Raw genomic sequence first — 16,321 nt, forward strand, 5'->3', positions numbered from 1 at the left:
ACTACTGAATCTCTCTGTCCCACTTTCATCAGTTGTAAAGGCTGCTGGGAAGACACAGTGTGATGTCTGAAAGCTCTTTCCAAAAGTGTAAAGGTCACCATACACATAAAAAGCACAGGACACTGGAGAGAATTAAAGGAAGGAGAAACTTGATTCTTTCCTCAAGGAGCTTATAGTCTTAACAGTAATGTTGGCTCACAGCTGTAGGGCATTTCATATTTCACAGCAGTGCCTCATTTATTATCTTACTTGCCAGAGCCATGGGCAACAGAAACAGCTGGAAAGGGCTGGAGGATGTGTTTTGAACAGGGTTTTAATGGTCAAAAAGGTTATGGCTTGAAAAAAAGAAGGGACTGCAGGTGCAAGTGAGTAAGGACAGTGTTCAGGCTAAGAGAGCTCTGGGTATCTGCCTCCCAATCAAGTGAGACATTTTAGGTCCCTGTTTGGAGGTTTTCCCTCAGGCTGGGTGAAATGTAAATGATCACTCTTAGTCGCTGCTGTGCCCAAGGCTTGAATTAAATCTCATAGGATTTCAGTTCCAGAATCTACTGTGGGTGGGAAAAGTGGCTGAAGTGTGTGGGAAGAGGGTGCTGGTGGCTTTTCTTCCTTGTAAGAGGTATACCCTTAAATTCAGAGTGCCCAGAACAAACTTAAAGCTTCCCCCCTTGTTGTTTCTCCCTCTTCTCAAGCTGCCCATAGAATCTTCTGGCCCCTGTCTTGTGGACCATCCTTTTGTGTTTTTGGCCTCCAAGCAAATGGTAGTGTCCTGGCTTCCTTTCTTCCCATAAGCCCCTGAGACCCTCATCTTCTATGTCAAGAGCCTGCCCAATATGCAGGTTCCTTGAACTGGGAAGTTATCAGATCCCTTGCAAAACACTCGTCCTTGGAGGAAGTACAAGGCAGTGAACAAACTCTGTGGAACTTGGCTTAGCTCCGGGTCCTGAAGTTTGGAATTACAGTGCAACCTCCTCAGCATCCCTGGAGCCAGAAGAGATGACCTGCTCCTTGTCAGGCCTGACACCTGATGGCAAGGGGTTTCTGCTTTCTGTGCTATGTCCGGGAGTTAAAGTAGAGTGAAACCAAATCACTCCTGAAAGGGCCAGTGGCTGGATTTCAGAAACGGGGGCTGACATTCCAGGGAGTCATTTACGGGAGGGCCTGGCCTTGGCTTTTCAGCCGCAGTATCTCTCTCCCTGAGGAAGACATATTTCCCTCAGTTTCCCAGCCTCTCAAAGGTTGTGTAATGTCAGGATGCCTTGAGCTTTTCCATACTTGACAAGTGTCATTGCAGAGCTTGGTAGATCCATAGCCAGCTGTCATCCTTGATGTCTTGCTGAACCGCAGGGATGTGTTTACTTGCAGTGAATTCTTGTGGTCTTTAGGGATGTGAATTTTCCTCAGCTTCAGGACACTTGTGAAATGTGACTTTTGTCCTGGCACGGAAGCTGGGCATTGGCTCCCAGATGGAAACTGGACTCTGAGAGAGGCAGAAAAGAAGGGTGGATCAGATTGTGGACTTCCTGGTATGTTCTTGGGTGCTTCTCATGATCTCTTTGAAAGTTACTGACCAGGCTGGGCATGGTGGCTCATGCCTGTAATCTCAGCACTTTGGGAGGCCAAGGCAGGCAGATCACTTGAGGCCAGGAGTTTGAGACCAGCCTGGGCAACATAGCAAGACCTCATATCTACAAAAAGAAATAAAACTTAGCTGCGTGTGGTGGTGCACACCTGTACTCCCAGCTACTCAGGAGGCTCAGGTGGGAGGACAGCTTGAGCCCAGGAATTCAAGGTTGCGGTGAGCCATGACTGCACCACTGCACTCCAGCCTGGGCAACAGAGTGAGACTTTGTCTCTTAAAAACAAAACAAAACAGTTACTGACCCAAGAGACAAATGCATTGGGCTGGGGATGAAGGAGGAGAATGGGTGCTACAGCCTTGCTCTAGGAGCTGGGCTGGGTTAGACTCAGTGCCCACAGAGAGCGTCTAAATAGGATGGATCAGTTCTAGGGTTGATGATCTCTTAGGGCCTGGGTCTAGAGAGTGAGTGTGGTTCAGCACATCTTGGGTTGCTACCAGGACTGAACTAGACTTCCTAGGTTCCATGACATGGGGACAAACTGTACTCTGCGACTCAGTCCATGGCAGGCCGAAGCAGAATTAAATCAGCCCTCAGCAATGTAAGAGGGGGTACACTCAACTCCCTGGGGCTCTGTTGGATGCATTGCTTTGTGGGTGCTCACCAACTCCTCATTTCGTTCTTTGCTCAGGACGTGGCTATGGTACTGGCAGCTGGCTCATGTACAGGGTTCAGCTCCCATTTTCCTTACTGGTCCTGTGTCCTTTGTCTCTCAGACCCTATTGTCTGTCTTTCCTTGGTATGTCATGTCTGGTGTCCTCAGCTCACGCCGCCACGGGAGAACTGTACTCTTCTCAGCTTGTCATTTTGGAAGCAGCCTCCAGCAACCTTGCTTTCCTCCTCTGACTATACTCCGGCCTGCAGTGCCACTACTCAGACCCCCAAATAATTTAAAGTGCCTTTCTTAGAAGACAAGAGATGGTTGAAAAGTCTCCTCATTTTCCTTCAACCCTGTATCATGGGTGGTCTGAGAGAGTAAGGACTGAATTCATTGACTTCCCTTTCTCTGCACTCCCCACCCCCAAGGAAATAGCCGACTTCGACTAATGGGAGCTGCCTGGCCAATCGTTGCCCTGAGAAAGTTTGGTTTGTGATCCTATTTCACTAGGCTGATTGGAGCAGCCTTTACTTGGAGGTAGAGTCCCTCCCCGAGGGAATCCGTGTACAGTTACACTAGCGGTCGCTGCCAGTGCTAGCCCATTCAGGACAGCCCCCCTCACCCCGCCCCCAGCCCCCGCTCCTCCTCCTCCTCCTTTTTTGTTTTTATCCAGTGTCTCGCTTCCTCTCTCTCTCTCTCTCTCCCTTTCCCTCCTACCACTGCCTCTTCCTCCCGCTCTCTACCTCCCTGCAGCGCCAAGCCGGCTCCCCAACCTGGTCTGCTGAACGCAAACCGCTTAGAGTTTGCTGCACCGCCCCCTGGGGCCCCTGGCTGCAGAGTCCCGCTAAGGCAAAGACGCCAGCAAGCGAGGGAGCGCAGCGGAAGAAAAACAAGTGGGCGCGCGAGGGGAGCCCCAGGAGGGCGGCCGGGTGGCTGGCAGGCGGCTCCCGCCCCTCCCGGGTGGCCTCGCCGGCGGCTGACGGCCCGGAGGACGCGCGCTCCGAAAAGTTAGACTCCGGGCGGCGGCGCGCCACGCCGCGTCCCCTCGCGTCCCTTCCTCGCTGCGCTCCGGGAAAGGAACTTGTTCCTCCGGCCCCAGGACTGGGGCGTGTGCCGCGGGCCGAGGGTGGGGAGCAGCCAGAGGGAGACGCGAACGAGGCCGCTGGCGGAGGGCGCAGGAGGAGCGCAGAGGCGACGGCCCCCATGCCGGCGGCCAACATGATGGAGAACCGGCCGCTGCCCGCCCTGCAGGTGCCCGAGCCGCAGGGTGCGCCCGAGGGCAGCCCGGTCTGGTCCAGTTCGTCGACCCCCACGCTTCGCCGCCGGCGCTTCAAGATGCGCCGCATGAAGAACGTACAGGAGCAGAGCCTGGAGGCCGGGCTGGCCCGGGACCTGCCCGGCGTCTTGGCCCCCGGCAAGGAGTTCCTGCAGCTGCCGTCCATCGAGATCACGCCCTCCAGCGACGAGGACACCCCGTGGTCCAACTGCTCCACACCCAGCGCGTCCCCGCGCCGAAAACGCTTCCTCCTCCGCAAGTGGCTGAGGGTGAGGGAGCGGAAGGAGTGCAGTGAAAGCAGGTACGTCCCCGTTCCGCCCGTCTCCTTCCCTTCCCTCCCCTCCCGTCCTCTCCAGAGCCGTCCAGGGCCCCGGGGCATTCTGGGGGAAACGTCCTGGGGGAGAGCAGGAGCCCGTCACCAGAGGCGCTTCTGGAGGGCGCTGCGCCTGATCCCAGGGATGGTGGCATTCAGCTTCCACACGTGCCACCCGCTCCTCAGCCCAGGGTGAGGGGCTTCATATTGCATGACACGTTTACGTGGAGCTTCACGCTGCATTCCATCTCCCTCGATCCCCACAGCGAAATAAATAATAAAAATAATGGCAACTAATAGTTATCGAGCCCTTACCACGTGCGGGTCACTATGTTGAGCACTTCATGTACCTCCAGATTTCATCCCTACGCAAACTCGCTGAGGTAGGTACTACTATGGCTCCCTTTCTACAGAAGGAGACAGTAAAAGGCCAGAGAACAGTTAAGTGGTTTATATTTCTGAACTCCGTTTCAATCTTATTTTATGTTTGGCCACACCGGATTGCCTTAACTGGCTCACTTGTGTGGAAGTGAAATATTGACACTGAGTGAGTCACATTTCCTACCATATCAGAGTCTTTAGACATCGATACCTACAAGACTGTGGTTCGTACCAGCTACTTTTTTGCCTAGGTCAGTGTGGCATCTGGGTAATGGGAGAAGGTTGAGCTTCCCTCACGTAGAGAATTGGTGCAGGGCGCCCTAGAGCAGCTCTACACAGCTCTGGTCAGGACTGCTGCTTCAGGGAGTTGTGTCTGAGCCAAGCCCCTTGCCTGGTGGAGGGCAGGGAGTCCTCACTTGTTCATGGGTACCACGAATCCTACGTATTTACTTTGAGACTGTAGGACCCTGGCTCTTAATGGATTTGTGTTCTTGGGCGGAGCAACTGAGTCATTGATCACTGTCCCTGGAATTCCTTCTCCAAATCTGTTCAATTACATTGATTTCAATTCAGTAAGTACTTACTGAAGATTTCTGTGAGCTCAGTCTAGTAACAGCTAATAGTGGTGATGTTCAGGAGGGTGTGGGGGAAGGATAGGTAGAGTAAGGGGTTGTAGAGGTTGAGAAGGAAGATGAGGGGAGGCTTGTATAAGAAATGAACACCTGGGCACAGTGGCTCACGCCTGTAATCCCAGCACTTTGGGAGGCCGAGGCGTGTGGATCACTTGAGGTCAGGAGTTCGAGACCACCCTGGCCAACATGGCGAAACTCCATCTCTATTAAAAGTACAAAAATTAGCTGGGTGTAGTGGCAGGCTCCTGTAATCCCAACTACTTGGGAGGCTGAGGCAAGAGAATCGCTTGAACCTGGGTGCAGGAGCTGCAGTGAGCCGAGATTGTGCCACTGCACTCCAGCCTGGGCCACAGAGCGAGACTCTGTCTCAAAAAAAAAAAAAAAAAAAAAAAAAAATTGAAGACCTGTGGGAGCCATTGGAAAACATACTGTGCTGTGTGGTACTGATTGTACTAGAAAAGAGAGAGTTCTGGAGAAGTAGAGGAAGACTTCTTGAAGAAAGAGGCTGACACCATGACAAATACAGATGGGTAGTAGAAAACAGCAGGAAAAGAATGAGGTTGGATGCATAAGACTGGCTGAAGGGAACAATATGAAGAGTGGCAGGAGAAACAGGATGAGCCATGTGTCTTTGCGGGGTGGGGACTGAGGAGTAGGATCGGTTATGCAGAAGATGGGCGTTTTGGGCCTTCCAGAGTTTCTCTTTTCTGTTTGCAACAACTGAGCATGGTTCTCTCTGCAGGTGCAGATATAGAGCTTTGTTCCGTGGATTTTTGTGGACCCTGGGGATAGAAGTTCTTTCTGTTTGGTACTTCATCCTGCTACCCTTTTCACAGAGTAGAGGGAGATGGGGCAAGCTTGGTGGGAGCTAACCTTGAACTAAAGTAGTTTGTCAGGCCGGGGGCGGTGGCTCATGCCTGTAATCCCAGCACTTTGGGAGGCTGAGGCCGGAGGGTCACCTGAGGTGAGGCGGGAGGGTCACCTGAGGTCAGGAGTTCGAGACCAGCTTGGCCAACATGGTGAAACCCCGTCTCTACTAAAAATACAAAAAATTAGCCAGGCGTAGTAGCGGGTGCCTGTGATCCCAGCTACTCGGGAGGCCAAGGCAGGAGAATTGCTTGAACCCAGGAGGTGGAGGTTGCAGTGAGCCAAGGTCGCACCATTGCACTCCAGCCTGGGCAACAAGAGCGCAGCTTCGTCTTAAATAAATAAATAAATAAAGTAGTTTGTCATGGCTTGTCGGCTTTTCCCTCAAATGTAAAAGAAACTAAAAGAGACCTTCTTTTGATCTTGAGATTCTGCCATATATACTGAGGACAAAATATGGTAAAAAGAGCCAGGTGCAATGGCATGGCCTGTCTTCCCAGCTACTTGGGTTGTGGTGTGAGGATCATGTGAGCCCAAGAGTTCAAGGCTTTAGTAGGCTATAATGGTGCCTGTGAATAACCACTGCACTTCAGCCTGGACAACATGGTGAGACCCCCACCCCCAACTCTTAAAATGTTATATATGTGTGTGTGTGTGTATGTGTGTGTATGAAGAAAAAAAATCTTGCATTGCTGGCTGGGATGGGGATGACAGTAGGTTTGGTTAAATTTAGGAAGGTATTCCTGGTTTCGAGAGTTGTCTATGTGTGTAGTGGAACCTTCATTTTTGTTGGATTTGGGGACGTATCCTTAAAATTTGGCAGGATTTTCACCTAGGTGTAGTTCAGGCAGTTATTTTAAGTGGTGACTTTTTGGATTAGAAGAACCTATGTATTGGCCAGGCGCAGTGGCTCATGCCTGTAATCCTAGCACTTTGGGAGGACGAGGCAGGCAGATTGCCTGAGCTCAGGAGTTCGCCACCAACTTGGGCAACACGGAGAAACACCGTCTCTACTAAAAATACAAAAATTAGCCAGGTGTGGTGGTGGACACCTGTAGTCCCAGCTACTCGGGAGGCTGAGGCAGGAGAATTGCTTGAACCCAGGAGGTGGAAGTTGCAGTGAGCTGAGATATCGCCACTGCACTCCAGCCTGGGCGACAGAGTGAGACTCCGTTTCCAAAAAAAAAAAAAAAACAAACCAACAACAACAAAAAACAAGAACATATGTATCTGAAAAGGCAGACTCTGGATTCAAATTCAAATTCGTGTGACTCACATCTACTCTTAGCTACTGTTATATTGCCTTCTGTTGGAATCTATTTGGATTGTGTGTAAAACAAAGCCCCATCATTTTTAGGCCTCGAAGATGAAAGGCTTCCTTCCAAGAAAAGCAGCAATCAAGTGAATAGGTGCTTGTAGATACCACCAAGTGGCCTGAGAAGGAATTGGTGGTGGGGTGCAGTAGCTCATGCCTGTAATCCCAGCACTTTGGGAGGCTGAGGAGGCAGATCATTTGAGGCCAGGAGTTCGAGACCAGCCTAGCCAACATGGCAAAACCCTGTTGCTACTAAAAATACAAAAATTAGCTGGACATGGTAGTGCGCGCCTGCAATCCCAGCTACTCAGGAGGCTGAGGCATGAGAATTGCTTGAACTCAGTGGGCAAAGGTTTCAGTGAGCTGAGATCACACCACTGCACTCCAGCCTGGGCGACAGAGCAAGACTCCATTTCCAAAAATAAAAGTGGAATTGGCATTTAGAGGCAATGGAGTGCAGGGAACGTTGGACTTAATATCAGAAGACAGCTGTACATTTAAGTTCTATCCTCTATTAGCTATGGAGATTAGCTTGAGCATTTCACTTTACCTCCATGGGTTTCACCTTCTTCATTTGCAGAAGAGGATCTCTGTGGGTTAATGGGAAGTCTGAAGAGTAGTGCATGTGAAAATGTTTTGCAAACTTCCTCTTGCTGTTCAAGGGTGAAGGCTTATTTCATTATTCTGTGAGTCTCTCACATGGAATGGATGTTTGCTTAAAAGTATGAGGTTACATACTCACGTGTCTTGGAGCAGCACTTGAGCCTCCTCACACAATTCAGGATTTGGAAATGATGGTTGGAAAAGGGCTCTGCTCTGGCCTGGATTAGGGAGGATTAGCATACCGGGCCCAGCATGACGTCTCCACATTCCCCACCCCAAATCTACCTCTCCAAAAGAGAGAAAAACACCTTTCAGGCTCGCTATGAAATTCAGCGTGATGTGGTAGAAGTTAAGTGGCCAAGAGGGCCATAGCTTGTGGATTTCTTTTAATTTTTGTTTTTTCATTATTTGTTTCATTATTTGTTTGTTTGTTTGTTTTACTTGTCACTGACATGAAGCTCAAGCTTGAGGATTTTCACTGCACAAAGTTGAAAATGTGAAGAGGATTAGGAGACCCCTTTCTTCTCCTTAAACCCTAGGAAGGAAGAAGTGGAAAAAATGATAAAGATAGCGTGGCTTACTAACTTTCCAGTATTCACTGGAATACTCCAGGACCAATCATGTTCATCTTTGTATCGTCACAGCACTGTACCTGACCTCTTACAGTGGTCTATAGATCTATAGATGTTTGTTGATGAATTAATAATGAGTAAATAAATGATTCCTTTTTCTCTACTGTTTAAAGTGAAATTCTTTTTATTCATGAGTGTGGGAAAATTTCCAAAAGGAGATGAGTACAGAGCTGAGTTCTTAAAAACAGCTTTATTGAGATATAATTTATATAATATACAATTCACCTATTTAAAGTATAATTCAATGGTTTTTAGTATATTCACAGCTATGTACAACCATCACCACAGTCAGTTTTTAAAAACTTTTGTTGCCCCACAAAGAAACTCATACTTTTTTTTTTTTTGAGACGGAGTCTCGCTCTCTCACCCAGGCTGGAGTGCAGTGGCTCAATCTTGGCTCACTGCAGCCTCTGCCTCCTGGGTTGAAGTGATTCTCCTGCCTCAGCCTACTGAGTAGCTGGGATTACAGAAGCTTGCCATCACGCCCGGCTAATTTTTGTGTTTTTAGTAGAGACGGGGTTTCACCATATTGGCCAGGCTGGTCTTGAACTCCTGACCTCATGATCTGCCCACCTCCGCCTCGCAAAGTGCTGGGATTACAGGCATGAGTCACTGTGCCTGACTGAAACTCATACTTTTTAGCTAGCACCTTCACCCTCTCCATCCCATTTCTCCAGCCCTAGACAACCACTGATCTATAGAGAGCTGAGTTTTGAAGGGGTAACAAATGCCTATCGGTGAAAGCAGTTTGGATGTATTGGCTTGAAGATGGAGATGGATGACCAAATGTGATCTTGTTGAGGAATGTGGAAAAATGAAGGTGGTGAGGCTGACAGACCGAAGGTGATTTATGCCAAAGAGTTTGAATTTCAATGAATCACTCAGTCATCAAACAGGTATTGAGATCCTATATGCAGAGTGCTTCCTAAGCAAAGTGGAGTCAATTCAATGGGGAGCTATCGTAGATTCTGGAGCTTGGGAGAGACACTCTCAAAGTGTTGCTCGAGGCAACTACTTTCTGCTGTTCTGTGTAGTGGGGAGGAAGCGTGGGGAGGTAAAGGCCTGGAGTTCATGGGTACCACGAACTGCAAAGCATCATCTTAACTACCATTGAACATAAGATGGCACAATTTTCTTGCTGGCCATGTTGCCCTCTGAGCTCAGGGAATAGCGTAGTCTGCAGCTGATGGGGCAGGCTCTTAGCATTAATACTCACGTGTCTTTCTAACTCCCTTGCCCAAAACTGGTTGTGGTGATTGTTCAGAACCGAAACTGAGGATTGGAACCCCTCTCTGAATTGCTAGGTTCAGAAAAGTCAGAAATTGGATGAAGCCACATCTCCCAGGATGTCTTCTTATCATCACTTTCTGGAGGGGGAAGGGAAAGCTGACAACGGGTGAGTGAGTTGGGTGGTGGCCAACTGCAGGCTCTTTCTAGGGGATGCGGAAGCACCTCTCTGCGTCTCTGCCCAGTATACCTTCACTGTTACTACCTTTTGCACCATCTTTCACCTGGTTGTTATGTCCCTTCTTCTACATAGCATACCCACCCCCGTCATGATTGTTCGTAGTCTAGCAGGCCGGTGGCTAGAGAGTGGAGGGCCTCAGGGTTTCCACTTAGCTCCATGTCTGACCACTGGTCGTGCCGCTCACTAATTGTGCCCAGCATGCTAGGCTAGGTCATCTCTCTGGTGCCAGCCTAGCTGGCGTGTGGTTTGCCTGTAATGAATACACAGCATTGGTATATTTATCTTGATTCTTCATCTCCTTCCTCCGACCTTTGGAGGGAGACTTGTTTCGGGTTTCAGCTCCATTTCCAGGAGAGCAGGGTGATTTTGTGCATCTGAATGCTCTCCGCCTCAGCCCCCGTCACTATTGGTGTAGCTTCTCCACTCTGTGTGTGCCCTGCTACATATGAGAAGCACAGGAAGTGTGGGAGAGAGAAAACTCACGTCCTTCTTAACACAAAGCAAAGAACAAATGCAAAGGAGACCTGTGATTGGTCAGTAGATTAAGTAAGTGATCGGTGCTGCATAGGGTTAACTGGCAAAAACTTCCACCAGATTCATAATTCCTTGAGGGCAGGGACTGGTCTTACTTTGTGCCAAGTTTTCTGCCAAGCAGCCTTAAATACATTATCACATTAAATCCTCACAACAATGCCTCGGTCCCCCCAGGCAGGTTTTCCAGCTGAGGAACCTGAAGTTCAGAGATTAACATTCTCCTGGTCCAACAGAAGCAAGGCTGTTGAAGCGTGTCCTAATTCCAAAGCCTGAGCTCATTACAGCTCAACTGTCCTAACCCCCCAGGGCCTGGAATCAGTCAGCCCTCCCCTGCTTGAGAACATGTAGATGTGGAGGGGGAGGTCCTAAAGGAAGGTAAGAATCTGGATAGTCGGGAGGCCATTGAGGAGATGTGTGTGAGGGTTGTGGGAAGCAGAGAGGTGTGAGGATGATGCTGTTGACGGTCTAGGTAGACTCCTCCATGAGAAGCAGCTAGCCCCTGGCTGTAGATGTGGTTTCTAGATTAAAACAATTTGTGGAAACTGAGAAGGCAGAGATGGAACCCTGTGGGCTGATTTCATACTGGCCAGCTTCCTCTGTGGGAGTTGGTATTTTGAAAATTTCCTTGGTGGTTATGCATTCAGAGGGTGCCAATCACACATCAGGCAAGGGGCTGGTATGCACATGGGGCAGATGCACAGGTGATCTTTCTGTCCTAGTTGGTGTGTTTCTCCCAGGTATTATATAGCCTCCAGTTGCTATGCTGGTCACTGATAATTGCTTCTAGGGTAACGCAGAAGTTAAGGAGTCTGAATGGCCAAGCTGCCAGTGGGGAATTTTCTTCCTGACCCCAGTGGGCAAACTGCTGGCCCTGAAGCAGGTGTTTAGACCTGGAGCCAAGGCTGGCCCGGAGAGCCCGGAGGTGGTTGCTGGGTTGCTGTGTGTACAAGAGCTTGATGAAACCTGAGGGTTTTTCCTGGGGCATTTGCCCCCATGGGATTCTTTCCTCCATAGCACATATCAGTGTGTGACTTGCCGAGGGGCTGTTGTGCCTGGTGTGAGGAGGGACATAGCTTCTCATTGTCCTGGGGGGTGGGAATCTATGAGCTCTTCTCCTGTGACTCTGGAGCCTGGAAGGAAGTGTCCTCTCAGAGGAGACTTGTTTTGGGTCTCTCAGGGACTCAGAACAGAAAATCGAATGTGGGTTTTCCAGTGGGAGAAGGGAAGCAGGATGGTGATGCCTCGGCTGGTGAGGAGATGTTGAGCAGTAGCCAGCCACTCCCTGCCACCATAGGCAGCAACCTCCTAAACACACTCCTGTTTTCAAATATCCTCTTCTGTTATCAGACCACATGTCTGGATTTTCGATTCAGATATTGTCATATAGCTCGAAATCCTCACTAGGAAAATGTGGCTGTGCCTTTGGTCCCTCTGTGGAAGGGAGGGATAAAGAAAACCATGGGTTTTTCCTTTGAGGCCCTGACACACTGGGTAGTCAGAGGGTGTGAAGCCCTTCTGTGTCCTCTGTATGTCCTCAAGCCGGGATGAGACTCCGGTTCTCCAATTCTGATCTGTAGATGAGATGGAGGAATGAGACGACTAGGCATGTCACGGAGGCAGCGCGGGGTCAGAGCTGAAACTCAGGCCTCTGACCTGAAATCTCGACCAGTTTCTAACAGACCTATTACATCTCTGCAGCAGCCTCATTCTTTTTAAGGTCTCTCCCTCTCAGCACATCACTGTGGTCAAGCCTGTTCCCCCACCCAGCCTGGTGCCTCTTCCCTCCACAATCTGACCACAGAGATTTTCAGTCTTGCTGCTTCTGGTTGGCGAGTTTATCCAGGAAATGATGGAGCTGAAGGAGATGACTAGAAAAACAATAAACAACCTATTTGGTTTTTGCCCTCCTTTTTGGAGCCATAGAAAAATAATTTTCTGGGTGAGGGGGGCCCCCAGTTTGGGGATGGTAACCCTTGCAATATTTGCCCCAGCAATTAGGAAAATGCAGGCAATGGATGGTTAGTTTAGTGACACGTTTTTGAGACTCTCCAAGAGTCTTCAAGCTTGTTGTCTTAAAAGGAATCATTTTAAAAAATGTAGTGCATGTGCTGCTGAAGTGAGCACAAGAAATCATTTTTTATGCCATAAAAGTCAATGCGGCCAGATGCAGTGGCTCACGCCTGTAATCCTAGCACTTTGGGAGGCCAAGGCAGGCAGATAACCTGAGGTCAGGAGTTGAAGACCAGCCTGGCCAACATGGTGAAACCCCATCTCTACTAAAATACAAAAATTAGCCAGGCATGATGGTTGGTGCCTGTAATCCCAGCTACTCGGGAGGCTGAGATGGGAGAATCGTTTAAACCGGGAGACAGTGGTTGCAGTGACCCAAGATAGCGCCACTGCACTCCAGCCTGGGCGGCTGAGTGGGACTCCATCTCAAAAGAAAAAAAAAAGTCAGCATATTGTATCTAATAAAATAGCTAGTTAATTGTAAAGTTTTGGATAGTAGGAAAGAGGAAAATATAATTTTATCATGTCAACTCAGTTATTACAGGGTATATTGATCTGTTTGTGTTGCTATAAAGTAATACCTGAGACTGGGTAACTTACAAAGAAAAGAAGTTTATTTGGCTCATGGTTCTGCTGGCTGCATAAGAAGAATGGTGCCAGTATCTGCTTCTGACCTTAGGAAGCTTCCATTCATGGTGGAAAGCAAATGGGGGATGATATGGCTTGGCTGTGTCCCCACCCAATTCAGCCTCATCTTGAATTCCCACATGTTGTGGGAGGGACATGGTGGGAGGTAATTGAATCATGGGGGCAAGTTTTTCCTGTGCTGTTCTCAGGATAGTGAATAAGTCTCATGAAATCTGATGGTTTTAAAAATGGGAGTTTCCTTGCATAAGCCCTCTTCTCTTGTCTGCCTCCATGTGAGATGTGCCTTTCACCTTCCACCATGATTGTGAGGCCTCCCCAGCCACGTGGAACTGTAAGTCTAATAAACCTCTTTCTTTTGTAAATTTCCCAGTCTAGGTATGTCTTTATTGGCAGCCTGAAAATGGACTAATACAGGGGAGCAGGGTTGTCACATGGTGAGAAGTTGCAAGAAAGAGAGGTAGGGGTGCCAGGCTCCTTTTAACAACCAGATCTTGCAGGAACTAAGAATGAGAACTCACTCATTCCCAAAAGAATGGCACCAAGCCTTTCATAAGAGATCCTCCCCCACAGCCCAAACACCTCCCACCAGGTCCTCCTCCTACAATGGGGACAAAATCTCAGCATGCAGGCCAGGTGTGGTGGTTCACGCCTGTAATCCTAGCACTTTGGGAGGCTGAGGCAAGAGGATTGCCGCTTGAGCCGAGGAGCTGGAGGCCAGCCTGGACAACACAGTGACCCCTATCTCTACAACAAATTTAAAAAATTAGCCAGGGCCAGGCATGGTGGCTTGCACCTGTAATCCCAGCACTTTGGGAGGCCAAGACAGGAAGATGGCTTGAGCCCAGGAGTTTGAGACTAGTCTGGGCAACATAGTAAGACCCTCATCTCTATTATAAAAGAAAAAAAAAGAGAAAAAAATTAGCCAGGCATGGTGGCACATACCTGTAGTCCCAGCTACTTGAGAGGCTGAAGTGGGAAGTTCACTTGAGCCTGGGAGGTTGAGGCTTCAGTGAGCCATGACCATGCCACTGCACTCCAGCCTGGGCAACAGAGTGAGACCCTATCTGAAAAGAGAGGGAGAAAAAAAAAAGTCAACATGCTATTTGGAGGGGAGAAATATCCCGACTATATCAGGGGCATATTTGGTGTATTATCTGCTGGTGTTTTTTCTCATTCAGATTTTCCTTTTATTTGAGAGACTTTTTTCTTGTGTACCTTGCACTTCTAGAAGGTAAGGGAGAGAGTGTTAGTCCATGTGTTGAGGATAGAGAATTTGAAAGGAAAGATCAAACTGTTTTTTCTTTCTCACACACTCAACACAGAACATTTCTGTGACCAGATATGTGGGGTTTTCTCCCTACACACCAAGCAGTTCTCCAGTGGACACAAACTGGGTGTCTTATAATTCAATTTAATTCTGACACCTTCTACCTGGAGATGGTGTCAGATTCCACAGGTTCAGGGCTCAGTCCTATAAGATTGCCCCCGCTTCGGATGCCAATCACAAGTTAGAGCTACCTGTACTTTTTCTTTTTTTATTTTTTCTCTGTCTGCATGTTGCATCTGAGACCTATACTTCTGACCAACCAACTATAAACCAGAGTTCCCAACTCCCTTTTAGGGTTCAATTAATTTACTAGAGCTGTTACTGGAAAGGGGTCCCGCTCCAGACCCGAAGAGAGTGTTCTTGGATCTCACACAAGAAAGAATTCAGGGCGGGTACACAATGCAAAGTGAAAGCAAGTTTGTTAAGAAAGTAAAGGAAGGCTGAGCGCGGTGGCTCATGCCTATAATCCCAGCACTTTGGGAGGCCGAGGTGGGCGGATCACTTGAGGTCCAGAGTTCGAGACCAGTCTGGCCAATGTGGCAAAACCCCGTCTCTACTAAAAATATAAAAATTAGCCAAGTGTGGTGGCAGGCACCTGTAGTCCCAGCTACTCAGGAAGTTGAGGCGGGAGAATTGCTTGAACCTGGGAGGTGGAGGTTGCAGTGAGCCGAGATTGCACCACTGCAGTCCAGCGGGGTGACAAAGCGAGTCTCCGTCTCAAAAAAAAAAAAAAAAAAGTAAAGGAATAAAATAATGGCTACTCTTTTTTTGGTTATTTCTTGAGTGTATGCTAAACAAGGGGTGGATTATTTATGCCCCCCCACCCCCTTTTAGACTATATAGGGTGATTTCCTGACATTGCCACGGCATTTGTAAACTGTCATGGCGCTGGTGGGAGTGTAGCAGTGAGGATGACTAGAGGTCATTCTCATTGCCATCTTGGTTTTGGTGGGTTTGAGCCGGCTTTTTTACTGCAGACTGTTTTATCAGCAAGGTCTTTATGACCTGTATCTTGTGCCAACCTCCTATCTTATCCTGTGACTAAGAATGCCTTAACTTAGTGGGAATGTAGTCCAGCGGTTCTCAGCCTTATTTTACCAAGGCCCTATTCAAGATGGAGTTGCTCCGGTTTAAACGCCTCTGACAGAGCTGCTCACAGAATTCAGAGAAACGCTCATGTTTATAGGCTAGTAATAAAAGATATTAAGGATACAGATCAATAATGAGTTGCAGAGGTACATAGGTGTAGATGAAAAAAGTCAAACTCTGCAGGGCCATTTCAAAATATAACAAAGAAACATATTTTGAAGTAAAATATTTCAACTTCCTTCTTTATCTATCATAATATTATGCTAGAGTCAGGTTGGAATTTGTTGTCTTATTGCAACATAGTCTGTTTTGTCACTCTTAAGATTTCTGTTTTGGCCAGGCATGGTGGCTCACACCTATAATCCCAGCACTTTGGGTGGCTGAGGTGGGAGGATCACTTGAGCCTGGGGGGTTAAGGCTGCAGTGAGTTGTGACTGCACCACTGCACTCTAGCTTGGGCCTCAAAAAAAAAAAAAAAATTGTTTCATGTTAAAGCTGGTCAGTTGTGCCTGAGCTCCACAAGGAGGAGAGTATAATGAGGAATGTTTGAGCCCCCACGTCTTTCCATGGCCTGAATTAGTTTTTTTTTTCTTTGGGTCCCCTTGGGTCTCCTAAAGTGGTGTCCATTCAGTCAGCTGGGGGTTTTAGAATTTTAGTTTGGTTTACATAGGGCAAGGTAACGCAGGGGGTTAGATGGAGCATGGATCTCCCATGCTCACCCTGGACACACCACCCTCCCAGCACCTGCAGGAGTTCAGCAACCCAGAAGCTCAGCAAAGCTCCATGTCCAAGAGTTTTTATAGAGCTTGATCTTCAGCCACACCTCCCTCTCTCTTTTCCTGGAAGTTTGTGGGTGGAGCTGAGAGATCCAACCTTCTAATCCTCTAGTCACTTGGTCTTTCTTGGTCCTTCCTCCCCATCTTGAGGCTCCCCAGGGGCTGTATCCTAAGTCATTTTCTCAGCATAAACTCAGGTATTATCCATGGGGCTC

General features: G+C 48.5%; 1 protein-coding gene across 5 annotated transcripts in view; it reads left to right on the plus strand.

The window, feature by feature from the left end:
- The first annotated feature begins 2,896 nt into the window (after positions 1-2,896).
- Positions 2,897-16,321, plus strand: part of GRAMD1B (GRAM domain containing 1B) — a 193,156-nt gene continuing 179,731 nt past the window's right edge. For 2 of the 5 annotated variants that reach the window (XM_024255669.2, XM_054525303.1), the window contains exon 1: positions 2,919-3,812. In XM_024255669.2, coding sequence (XP_024111437.2) covers positions 3,439-3,812 — 374 coding nt within the window. In that variant the 5' untranslated portion in view covers positions 2,919-3,438. Of the gene's footprint in view, positions 3,813-8,080; positions 15,531-16,321 lie in introns of those variants that run through there. The other 3 variants (XM_024255670.3, XM_024255671.3, XM_024255672.3) reach the window with 2 other exon arrangements.

The sequence above is a fragment of the Pongo abelii genome, chromosome 9 (assembly GCF_028885655.2).
Source record: "Pongo abelii isolate AG06213 chromosome 9, NHGRI_mPonAbe1-v2.0_pri, whole genome shotgun sequence".
Taxonomy (NCBI): domain Eukaryota; kingdom Metazoa; phylum Chordata; class Mammalia; order Primates; family Hominidae; genus Pongo; species Pongo abelii.